This window comes from Condylostylus longicornis, unplaced genomic scaffold (genome assembly GCF_029603195.1).
Source record: "Condylostylus longicornis isolate FDR11 unplaced genomic scaffold, ASM2960319v2 ptg000036l, whole genome shotgun sequence".
Lineage (NCBI taxonomy): Eukaryota > Metazoa > Arthropoda > Insecta > Diptera > Dolichopodidae > Condylostylus > Condylostylus longicornis.
In genome coordinates, this window is record NW_026578005.1 from 458,455 (window position 1) to 472,337 (window position 13,883).

Sequence of the window (13,883 nt, forward strand, 5' to 3'; positions counted from 1 at the left end):
TATTTCAGCAATAAAAGGCGATTGATTCGATAACGCTAATTAATAGTTTTTCTCTTGAGGTTTTACTTTTTTTTTGTGTTTTTGTGATATTTGAATTTTTCATTTGTAGTAAACGAATACATTAATAACATTCGATATAAGATATTGGTACTTGTGGTTTATTGACTGATGTGAATTGAAATTCAAATTTTAAATTCAATTTTTCACTCACATTATTATTATACCATCGTCAATAATGAAAATGTTGGCAATATTCAATCACGTTTTTAAGGGAATTGCTATGAAACCAGATACAATGTATGTATAAATAACACAAGAAAATTATTTTAATTATTCCATTCTAGTTCAAATTTATTTGGTAACATTCAGAAAATAAGCTTAAATTTTGATTCGTAATCATTGTTTTATTTAATTAGAAAATTTATTTGTTAAGCAATAAAGATTTGAAAGAAATGTAAGGTTCATATAGAAATCTTAGTGTATTCAATGTGAAAATTCGAAGAAATTTGGGAAACTTTATTGAAAAGTGCAATATTTTCTTTAGATTTTTTTTTGAGTTTTCAAGTTTAAGTGAAATTAATATTGAATTCCAATATTCAATAAATTTTAAATAATTTTTTATATTTTAAACGAATAAAATATGCTTTGAAACAGGCACTGTTGGATACATGATTAAGGTAAAAAAAATTAAGATAAAAAGATTTCATATTTTTTAAATGATTAAAGGGCTCGTAATAAAATCCCAAAGTTAAATACATAGATTTATATACGTTCTTTGTTTGCAATTTTAAAATTTTACAATTTACAAAGAAAATTCACTTGCGATATGAAAATACCGCAACCGAATAACCTTGTTGTAGAGCCAGAATTTAGAATTTTTCTAAAACAAAATTTTGAAAAAAACTACTTAGTTACCTATCCGCTGTCCGGCCGTGAACATGCTCTTCTACACCCATGAAGATAGAAAGGTTATATTTCATATATAAATAGATCTCTGCGAGAAACTTATTTTTATTGAAGGAACCATTTTTTTTTCAGATTTATCATATCACTTTCCTTCCACACCACAAGTTGTAGGAGTCGAAAATTTAAGCATATTTTAGATACCAATAAATCGTTTAATTCGTTATAAGAAAATTTTTCTCCCCCGTCTTAAGTTATTTCGAGCCTCTCGAAATTTTGTAAAGTTCGACTTATATTCGACCTTTTATCCTGTAGTTTCAAAATTTCGATAACCGCAAAAAGCTAACGGTAAATTCCATACCATTAAACAATATAATTATTTTTCTTAACTCATGTAATCAACCCTTATAATCTTGCATTATGTGATCACCTTTTTAAATTTATTTTTGATTTAACTATTTTAAAGACTGCATAAATCGCTCACCCTAAATATATGCAATCCTAGAAATATTTTCGTACTTGAATGAAAATAATTTTAATAGTTTGACTCAACTTTATTACCGACCGTATTGTGTAAACAATAGGTAGGTTATGTGATGGCAACAAATTTTGCATATCGAGTTTTCGGTGGGAACGTACTTCTCCATAGTAGGGAAGTGTAAATAAACTATTTTTAGCAACCTGTCGGTCTGTCGGTCTGTCGGTCTGTCGGTCTGTCGGTCTGTGTGTGCACGCGTGTATCTCAAGTTCGGCTGAACCGATTTTGATGAAATTTTATATGTAAGTTTGTTTCCACAATGGCACGGATCGATCAACTTTTGGTATATATCAGGCCTCGGGAACTGCACTTTTTAGCGGGCCTGTTTTACATTTTTCACCATTTTGAAGAAAGTATTCAACCGATTTACTTGAAATTTCATATATAAGCTTTGCTCGATCATACGCAAAAATTCCTAACTTTTGGAAGAAATCAGGCATCAGCAACTGGGCGTTTACTACGGGCCAAATATACATTTTTGTAAATATAAAGAGAAATAATCAACCGATTTCATTGAAATTTAATATATGAATTCCTCATATTAAAGCAATGAACATATAACTTTTTTGGAAAGATCAGGACTCGAGAACTGATTTGCGTGCCGACTTTACATTTTTCACCATATCCACAGAACAAATTGATGGAATTTCTTGAAATTTGATATTTGAGTTCTGGTTGTTACCCAAACTAACTGGCGAGCATTTCAGGGAATTCGGGTAGCACAAAGCGAAACTCTACTAAGAGCCAAATTTACATTTTTCTAAGTATGTGAACTATAAGCTTACTAATGTCCTAAAAATTGGAAAGAAGTATTTAACAGACATTTTTATAATATTCTGTAACACTTTCATTCAACTAGACAATACACAATGCGGTCGGTTATGTGCTGACCACATCAGATTTTTTTTTTTTTGGTCCAGTTTTCCTTCTTCTAGTTCCTTCTTTAATTATAGCTTTTCAAAATATTCAAAATCATCCTCTATAATATTTGATTTCTATTTTCCCTGAATAACTAATTTTGCCCTAAATTTCATAAACTAAATTAAATTTCGTAATACCGCGTTCTGAAATTTAATCGATTGTTATAAAATGCACTTAATTACAAAACAATTTCAATTTTATTAAGCGAATTACATTAAAAACAAGATTATTTTAAAAAAAAACAAAATTTTTATAGTAATTACCAAAACGATCAAATTTATCATTTTTAAAATTAATTTAAAGTACACCGAAAATTGCCTTCGCTTACATAATTTACGATATATAGGTATTTGATACCTTCCAATTCTCCTCCCACAATTTTTACTTACAATATTTTTTATGACATTCAATAAAATTTGTGAGTGAGTGAGTAAAAGAGAAATTAAAAAAAAAAATATTGTATAAAATTAAAATTTAATATGTACTTTAATCCCCACCCTTTATTTTTTATTTTATGTAATTATTTTAATTAGTTCTTTTTTTCTCTCTTTCTTTTATTGTTTTATTTCATATTAATTTAATTTTTCATATATTATTTTTATTGACACTTTAGTGGCGTGGTAATAAATAAATTGCATGACAGTAAGTAATAAGAATAATTGTAATAAAAATTACACGTGTCATTTTTTTTATTTCGTTCTCTTTGCTCTTCTTTTCGTTCATCTTCCTATATACAATCATCTAGTTTTTTTTTCTAACTTGTTGTTATTAAATTTCTATAATGTACGAGATAATTTTCCTCAAAAAAAAAACAACAACAAAAATTTCTCCCAAAAAAAAATTATTTTAAAAAATATGTTAATGAATTCAATAAAAAAAAAATATTTATAAATAATAATAAAAGTATCAATTTAGTTATTCATTATGGATATTAGAGAGCATAAGGATATTTCTTCCTTATTTTTCTTCTTCTTACATAATATATGAATATTAAAGTACATAGTTGCTATATTATAATAATAAATTAAGTCTTAATAACTTATTTAAAAAAAAAGGGCGAATTTTAAAATACTTAATTCATTCTTATTAAAATTACATTATCTCCCATCACTCTTAAAAATATTATCCTTCATTCTTCTCTCTTGTACGTACATTTCAAGTTTTTATTTTTTCATTCTTCTTCTTTGTTTTTTTTTTTCAAAACAGGAATCATCCGGCTCAATTTACTTTAAAAAGGAATGAAATGTTTTTGAAAAAGGAAGATGATAATATGGAAAACAGTTGGAGAGCAACACAGCAATATTGTGTTATACTGACACACATATATGTATGTATGTATATTTTATGATAGTAAATGTTATGTAGTATAGTGGCATAGCATAATGTATAACAAAAGAATTTTTTTTTTTTCATATCATTCAAGAAAGTTTTTAGGATTCTTGAAAGAAGAAACAAGAGGAGAAAAACACTTTTTTCATTCATACAAATTTATATAGAAAATTATAAAAATAATATTTTTTTTTTATACAATAAAATAAAAAATTATAATATAGAATAAAAACAAATATACAAAATAGAAAATATTTATTTGGGGTGTAACATGCTTTCAAAAATTATAATGTAAATTATTTTCAAAAGAAAAATAAAACACAAAAAAACAAAAAATGCATCAACCCAGGATTCTTCCTTTTCTTTTCATTTCTTTTTATTTTTGTTTTATTTTTGTTTCGTTGTTCTTTTCTTTTTTTGAATATTAATAAAATTTTTACAGATTAAATTAGTGACGATCCGGTTTTTTTCAAAATTATATCAAAAGAAATATTTGAATGAATTTATAGCGTAAATTTGTGTAAATGTGTGCGAAATGAAAGAGAAATGAAATTTAATTCTTACTATAGTGATTTTGTTTTGTTTATACAAAAAATGTAATTCTATATCCATCTTACACATGAAGAGTAATTTTTAAAAGCTTTGTTAGATGTTAAAGGAAAACACAACTTAATACTGCACATGTGTGCGTAAAATTTTTATTTAAATTAATTCATTTCCAATTTTTTAATTTTTAATGAAATCTTCAAGTTAATATTGTTCAGGAGTCACGAGTCACAATCTAATTTTACTTAATTCATTCCAAGTGCCAAATTCAATGTTACTTTTTTACATATTATGAGCACAGTATTAATGCATTTGTTTCTCAAAGCTGCAATTGATTTATGTATTAAAATAAATATTACAAAACTTCAAATAGCATGATCTATGCGACCAACAAATCCAAAAATTATAATTAGTTTATTGGTCACCGAACACATTTCTAATTAATATTGGTTCGAACGTTGATTTCTCTAAATTGAAACGATAAATAAAACCGAGATTACTTGACATTAGACATAAAATTAATTTTGTTAATTTTTTCAAGAATTTATAGGTTTTATATTAGTATCAGACCATGTCAACTTGCAAGCCTTCGCAACCGTTCCCGCGCACTTTTTGTTTATTGCAATCAACAAAATACATGTATGAATCATACTTAAGAATATATGTATGAATCAACAATACATGTATGAATCTAAATAATGTCTACTAATATTATTTGAGTTTGACATTCTATGTACATTTAGATGTTTGAATTCATGATTATTTTAAGTAGATCGCCACTGATTTTGGTAATCAGTAACAATAAAATTTATGTAAGAATTTTTACGTACATATTAAAAATAAACATAAACATACATACATACTTACATTTATGTAGTATATAAACATTATATAAAAATTAAAAATAAAGAAAAAAAAATAAATATAAACTTATGTTATTTTTATGACGCTTTTTCACACATTTCCACACACACACACATAAAGTTTCTTTCAAAAAATTACTTCAATTTTATTCTTTTTGTGCTTTTGATTTTCTCTGTGCTTTTGTGTATTTATAATGGATCGTCTTTCATCGCTTTAATAGCCTTTGATATCATTAATCATTTTGGTAATGGAACATAACTGTTTTCTTTATATTTTTGTTGTTGTTGTTGTTTTCGTTTTATTTCTATTCTACTTGATTTTGTAAAAAAAAAAAAATTGTATTTTTTTTTCTTCCTCTTTTTTTGTAATTCTGTCATCAATGACAGGGGGACGGGGGGGAATTTGAAATTATTATTGTAGTATCTGTTGTAATACACAAACATTCAAACAAACAAATATCAAGGAGGATCAAAATATGTTTTTCATTTTTTCTTTTTGTTTTCTTTACACAATTCTCATTTTTATTACCAATTTTTGGGTGTCTATATTTATGAAAAATTTAATGTGAAATTTGGTACGTAACATAAAATAATTGTGCAAATACACAGAAGTGGTGATACGAGTATAACCACCCAACAAAAAAAAATGTAAGAAATTTAACATAAAACTTGTCATAAAGAATAAGAAAATTATTTTACTTAATATACATACCTACAAAATAGATATAAATACGCACACATATGTATGTATATATTGTAATATAATGCATCAAGTAAGTATAGCATATATATATATATAAATATGTTTGATTTAGAATGTATTTTATTCGTTTTGGGACATCCTTCAAATGATATCTTCAATAAAACAGATGAATCCACCCATGAAAATAAGGGAATACAAGTAATATTTAGTGCGTATATTCTTCTTAGTTGAAAAAAAAAACTTCACAATTTCTTATATAATAGACACCTACTTTGTATAGGGAGAGTAAAAGTATCGTTGATCTAAAATTTTCTTAACAGTAAGTAATGGCCCATTCCATTTAAATTTACTTTTTTAAATTAAATTTTTCTTAAAGAAAATATGTACATATTTTGATATTTAATGACTTTGTCTTTAAGTTTAATGTTAAAGACCTTTAAAATAAAATAATATTTCAAAACTTTTTCTAATAATTTGATATTACACCATTTTAGTAGTTTAACGAAACAATTCTATCTGGTTTACTAACATTGTTGTCATTAAAATAAAATTTGATGTCTTCTTTCAATATTCCAAAAGAGATTTTCAAGATCAAGATTCAAGATGAAAGAAGATTACTTTATTTTGGATTTTTTGAATGATTCAAAATTATTATTAATTTCTTAGATTCCAATAACCTGAATGTAAGTTATAACCATACCACATAACGGCAGCTTAAAATATTCAAATTAATTTACATAAGGTTTTATGCTTTTTTCCTTTAAACACCTTCAATAACAATTAGGAAATAAACTAGAAGTGTCAATTATTAGAAAACCATAGTTATATAAACTGATTTCTCTGCTACCAATGATGTCAAACTGTCTTGGCAAATTTGTTGTTGATAAGGCTGATGCCGACTATACAAAATAAGTAATTTATTCCAAACCATTAGATTAATATTGGATAAGGTGACAGAAGAAAGGCAAACATGTTGATATGTTGATAAGGTTTGGCACGACGGTTCATTATTAAAACTTAAGAAATCGATACCTTTACAATTCTTGAGTTACTTGAATCATATTTATCTGACAAACTTTTTCGAATTGAACAGAACAAGGAATACTCCACTCATAGAGAAATTAGGGCTGGTGTGCAGCAGTATTTTGTGTTCCACATTATACATACTTTATACAAGTGATTTGTCAGATTTAGGAGATGTAACTGTTGCTACATTTGCCAACAATACAGCTATATTAGGTGTAGGGTCTAATGTTGAAGAATTGCCAAAAAAATTACAGAAAGCAAGTAACAATATAAGTAAATGGACAAATATATGGAAAATAAAGCGAAATGAATATATGTATGTATGTATATCTGTTTATATGTATACATTTCACAAACAAAAATTTAGTATAAATCGTGCTAGAATAATTGTTGAATGGTGCTAGATTATCAATTCTAAACACAGCTATGACTTTAGATGTTAAACTGAGATAGAAAAAACACATAATCAAGAAGAAAAGAATAGAATTGGAAAACAAATAGGCTCCTAGATCGTAGCTCAAAATTGGCAACATACGAGAAGGTGTTTGTGTGCAACCATAAGTAATAAAGCGCGTAAGTAAGTGAACATTTTTTACTTTATTAAATTACAAACACATTGAATAATGAATATTTCATTAAAAATTTTATTGTATTAGAAATAAGTAAATTTTTAATTGTTTATTTCCTCTTTATCAAATTTTCAAATAATGGAAGAAATTCAAAAACAAAAGCCTACTTTATAGGACTACTTTAAATAACATAATTTTTATTTTATTATGTGACACCATTAAAACATTTATTTTCAACATTTGCTGAGTATTGACAATGTCATTTAAATTAAACAATAGTTTATTTGAAATATTTCTTAGTACAATTGTACAATTGCTTCATATTGTAATTTCGCATAATGTCCTTTCTCTCAAAATTTCATTTTACTTTGAAACAGAAACAATTTTGTAAATCAATATATTGCATTCGATAATTTTTTTAATAAAAACAATACAATGCCATATTTTAGATAAATTCACGTACCTATACAATATAAAAACATTTCACTCTCATTTTATTCTCAGATTATTATAGTTGACATCCATAGCATGTTACTAAAATAATTAAAAAAAAAGAATTTTGTATTGAAATTTGCTACCCATTTTGCTTCTCATTTCACAAAATTTTAATATTGTGATCGAAGGAAATATGAAGAATCTAATAATTAGAAATGTAAAATCTATTTGAGCAAATGAAGGAAAATGCAATACCTTTTAAGGATATTGGATTTTTTTTTATATTTTTTCATTTCATTCACTTCTAATGGAAAACTAAAATTGCTCTTAATTTATTAACTACTACGTACAAAATATTTGAATTCCTAAATTTAATTTTTCATTTCAGTTTTTTGGGAAAATTTTAAAAGTTTTAAATTTCAAAATGGTTTCTCTACAATTTTATGTATTGTTTAAATCTTATATTTTCTTCATGAAAATTAAAATTTGTATTAGGGCCTGATAAAATTTTAAAGGTCATACAGGCCATGAAAAATATTTAAAAAAAAAATCTTATACTTACTATAAGAAAAACACATTTGATTGTTACATTTACTATTTAATTAATATATATACATATATATATATATTTTTTTTAAATATACATAAATGAGATGCGATTTTAATTATTTTAAATTGCGTATCTAATATCTACCATTTTCAAAGAGGGTATCTATTTGATTTTTGCAAAAATTATCCAAAAACGATAATTTAAATTACAAAAAAAATGTACGTAAGAGCCGAGCCATTGTCATAGTGTGTCGTTTTAAATGAAATGTTTTTCTTTTAAATAATATTGTTCTGATTGTTTTCAAAAATATTTTTATTGCCAAAGAAACTACGTTGCATCAAACTCAAACATATAGATCATAAATAGAACAATACAAAAATATTACAATTGTAAAACGATATGCCTAATACCTACATGAAGTTTCAATATTTCTTTTATGCTATTAAATTGTATGATACAGCAAGTGAGTCAAATAAATAAGAACTACTTTAAAAATGTATAAAGTACTGAAAAAATATTTTTGTTTTTCAATCAAATACTGAAAGAATCTATTTATGCTTGTGTTTTCTTTGAATCAAAGTATAGAAATTTCTTTGAAAATCTGATATTAATTTAAGAAGTTTTAAGAAAATATTAAATATCTCACACAAAAAAAAAATTCATAGTGTTGTAAGTTATAGGAGCAGCCATCCTAACAGAAATATTTACAAGAAACTTTTAACATAATGAATCACATATTACAAGCAGTAATTATATAAGATGACGTGAAAAACTTTGACATTTTGAGTAAGGTGACATGAAAAACTTTGTGATTGTATACAATCACAGATTTAATAAAATTCACTTATACTTCTGTAAACAATATTATATATGTATACCGTATAATTTGCATGCAATTTTTTTAACTGCTAATTAATATATTATAGATGTTGCAGCTTTAGCTATATATATATACATTCCGAATCAAACCCTAATAATAAAAAGAAAACAATAAACCGCCTTAAATTTCTTCAAAATCTTGCAGAAAATTTAGTAATACCGGAGATAATTAAATTTAACAACAGCAGCGAAACCATTAAGAATTTCAACGATAGAAGTGGATTAGAAAGTATGCTGAGATATAAATCAAAACCGCAAATAGAAATACGAAATAAATTCATTCTCCAGATAGAGATGGACGTCGTAGAATCCGATACAAAGGTAAGATTACTATTCATTATATTATGGTACAAATGTCGCTCTAAAAGAAAAACTTGCCAGAACATGCCAGAAACCTTTTTACAACCAGCAATCAATTTAAATTCCTAATTTCTTTTATCATAATTATGTTTAAATATAATTTTTCTGTAAAATTAAAAATTTATTTTGTTGTCTAATTTAAATTTAGTTTTTTCCTTTTTGTTTCTAGATATTATTCTTACTTCCATAGTACATTCGTTATTATACCAAGTATGTTGGGTATATTGAAAAAATATACCGATTGGTGTTCAACACAAATATTAAACTAATCATATAGCCAAGTTCATAATATTACACATATATTATATAAATTACAATATTTGAAATTTTTATACAAACTGTATTTCTAATATTATTATTATGAAGGCTTCTTATATTCAAAATCGTGCATAACAACTCAACATTATGATAGTTTTTATATAAAAGACCTTCTTTATTCCAAATTTTTTTAACAAAGCATAGACAATTTTCTGATAATTATAAAATTTAATTTTTGTTTTTTTTTTTCCATTGTACATATTTTACTTTATATTGTACATAAATAAACATTTTAAATATTTTCCTCTCATATATTTTCAAATTATTCAAAAAAATTTTTGTAAAAATTACATAAATTAAAATAGCAATTTTAAAGTCAAAGTTGATTAAATATATTATTATATTGTACATAGGTACATTAATACATATCTATATATATATTAAAAATAAATGAAATTTTAATTAAATTTAAAGTATAGCATAATATTTACATTTAATATAATATTAAAATCAACAATTTTAACCAAAAAAAAAAACCGAAATTATCCTATGGAAAATTAAAAAAAACATATAAAAATTAATTTTCATCAAATCTACATAATCAAATAATCATAACACTATTATGTACATTATAATAAAATTACTGAAAAAACAATCCTACATTAATTAGATTAGTATTAAATGTGATACAATGGTACATATACAGCCATTTTGTAAATATTTTAATTTCATATTATAGTTGTACGCACACAAGTATATTATTATATTATTAATAAATTTAATATTTCATTTCGGGTTTTTTTTTTGCTCCATTTTGATTAATAAAAATAAATATATTAATTAGATGTAATTACAGCAATATTATTGGTAAATTAAAAAAAAAAAATTCATTAACATTTTATTAACAGGAATGACTTTTGTTTTTTTTTTTTTAAATTTATTTTTCATATTTTTTGCAATTTTTATAATTGTCTATATTAATTAGTTCCTAAGGAAAGGATAAATATTAATTGACAGAGATAAAAACATCAACAATTATGATAAAAATTACAAGTAAAATAAAAAATAATAATAAAAAATAAAAATGCAAGCATTTTTAAGTTATTAATTACAATTTTCAAGTAAACAAGCGTACAAAAAAAAAAATTGCAATATTATTATGGAATAATTTACTAACTTTGAAATAATTAGTAGTCATATTTAATTCATATTAATTAATTAAAAAATATAAAATATATATATATACGTAAATACGTATAAACAATAAATATCAACAAATTTTAAATAATTCATAAGACTACCTAAAAATTTAATATTAAATCAGTGGCGTGTCAATATAATATGAGGAAAGTTTTATTGAAAAAAAATCATGACTTTTATAAAGATTTACAGGTGAATACTGTATTTCTTTCTAACGCCATTCATATATTATATGGTATACAGATTGAGAAAAATTTTACAGAAAAATTATCAAAAATATAAACAAAATTCAAAATAAAATGTTAAAAAACTTATTTGGAAACTATCACTGAACCTCTGTGAATGAAATCCATAGACAATTAAAGATTCCAAAATTAGAGGAAGTTAATGTTCTTACTTCCTCTTGCCAGTTATTGCATATCCATACATTAATTCAAATTAACAAGGATATACTAAACCCGAGGAGCTAATAATTTCTGATTTTCAAGAGATGTTCATTTAAGCAGATTTCCACCAATTCGAAATTTTGCTCATACTAGTTATTCCTGTTAGTTATTTGAAATTGATATTGATCGAAATTAAATACTCGTCGCTGCAATAATAATTATAATACAATACTTATATCCATACATTTTTATTACACGAATTGCATAATTAAAAATTTTAAATTCAGTTCCATTTTTCATCAGAATAGATAAATTATAAATTAAAGGAAAATATTATATTTTTTTAAAAACTATAAATTACAAAAAATTCATTACAAAGAATTAAAAATAATGGTTGAAGTCGAAAGTTTAGTTCAATTTTATTATGACGGTTTTGATATTTTTTCGAGAAAATTGTGAGTTTTATAAATATCTAATATTTTTATATTTCACAAAATTTTGCATAAACGTAGGAGAAGTTTCATAAAATTTTATTCTGTCATATGGACGGAATTTGATTTTGTAATTCAGTTACGGTATTAGGTTAGACTTTCCGAAAACTTTTGTTTATTGAATGTTGTTTATTGGAGTTTTTTATTTACCTTTGTATTGTCGAAAAATCTTTCACATAGCTTCTTTCAGTAAGTTTTCATTTTCATTCTTTTATTCTAAACTTCAAAAATTATACATTAGAACAATATTGAAATCAATGTTTTTTAGGGATATTTTTTCAAATCATAATTACCATATTAATCTCATATTTACACACACATACCATATTGATTTATGTTGAGAAATATATGAAAATATTGATTGATCTATTACAACATTTTTCTGATTGATAAGGGACATAAAAAAATAAAAACAATAAATCTTGTGACAAAAAAAGAACAATATTTTCATAAGCGTCAACATTATTTTCGATTTCTTACATACATGCACGGGGTATTTAAACAACAAGAGATTTCTTATTTTACTCAGTTTTTGGACTTTTTGGAAAACAAACTATAACTACAAAAAAAGGTCATCTTGGACTTTGAACATAAAAATGTTTTGAAACAGCTAAAATTTTTGTTCAATTTCATTTTGAATTCTAAACGCAATTGCGGGCTCGATCTCTGTATATAAATTTTAGAAAATAAATCATAATAGATTTTCCATGTCCAATTTATTGCATATGCAGCATTTAATTTGAACCTAGAAATCGCTACATCTTCTCTGCAACCCTGCTTTAACTAGCCTAATAACATTATATTTTTCATTTCTCTGTAGTATTTCTGATAACTTTGTCTGATAACCTGCACAAGGTTTACAAATAATGCATACAAATTACTTGAAAAAAAATCAAATCTTTCAAGGGATTAAACTACACACTTATGTGAATTTTAGTTTTCATTCGCGATATATTCTTTTTTGCTAATAGAATAGAAAACCATTTTGTAATAAACATTCAAGTTCCGCTAAAAGTTAAGAAATTTCAGTATATCTCAAAAAGTAACTTAAATTTACTTCTCAAAAACCTGACAAAGGTCAAGTTTGTATGCAAAATATTAAAAGCAAAAAGGATATTTTTCATATGAGATTTTATATTTTATAAGATTACGTTTATCCTTTTTCTAAATAATGTAATTATGTTTACCGATCATTCAAATATTATTTTAATAATATAGAAGATAAAAGATTTTTCTTTTAAGATGTTAAAAATATATTCTATATCATCTCTAAAAAGAGTTGACGACAAATAATCAAAAATGAACAGAAAACAAAAAAAAAGGAAGGACCTTCTTAAAGATTTTCTTTTTAAGAATTGCAAATTGAGAAATTGAGGTAAAATATTTCTCAGGAATCAGAAATATTTGTTGAATGTTGATTGAGATATCTAAGTATTATACTCAGATTGTATTTATAATAAATTTGATCAAAAAAAAAAAACCTAAGAAGAACGAAGAAGGAGAGAAAATATGGGAAAAATACACCTTTGTCATTATTATATATAAAGTTAAAGTCAATAACTTTTTATGTAAATTAAATTTTGTGCCTACTCTTGTTTACATTTTATAGGATATTCTATTTCAAAATTTCTGTTAGTTTAGGACGAATTATTTTCAAAAGGAGCAGAAAAGGACAAAAACAAAAAGTAAATTTTTTATAACTGATCAGTAATTTTTATGTGATTTATGAGTTCATAAAAAATAAAATATTAAAATATTATTTTATCATAAAAATGTAAATATAAGGATAACATTTTTTTTTTGAAATAATGTTTCAATTTTAAATTTAATTATGTATTGTTTATATTTCTAAGTCTCGGAACATAATAACTTCAGTAGGTGTGTTATATTGATTTTACAATATTTCATTGATTACAATGGTAGTGG

The 13,883-nt window shown here is 24.2% G+C and overlaps 1 protein-coding gene across 1 annotated transcript in view; it reads left to right on the plus strand.

Annotated features, from left to right (window-relative positions):
* The first annotated feature begins 235 nt into the window (after nt 1-235).
* Nucleotides 236-13,883, plus strand: part of LOC129608814 (zinc finger BED domain-containing protein 5-like) — a 53,047-nt gene continuing 39,399 nt past the window's right edge. Inside the window, exons 1-2 of the mRNA XM_055520551.1 lie at nt 236-297; nt 6,897-7,090. Of these exons, the coding sequence (XP_055376526.1) occupies nt 236-297; nt 6,897-7,090 (256 nt within the window). The remainder of the gene's footprint in view (nt 298-6,896; nt 7,091-13,883) is intronic.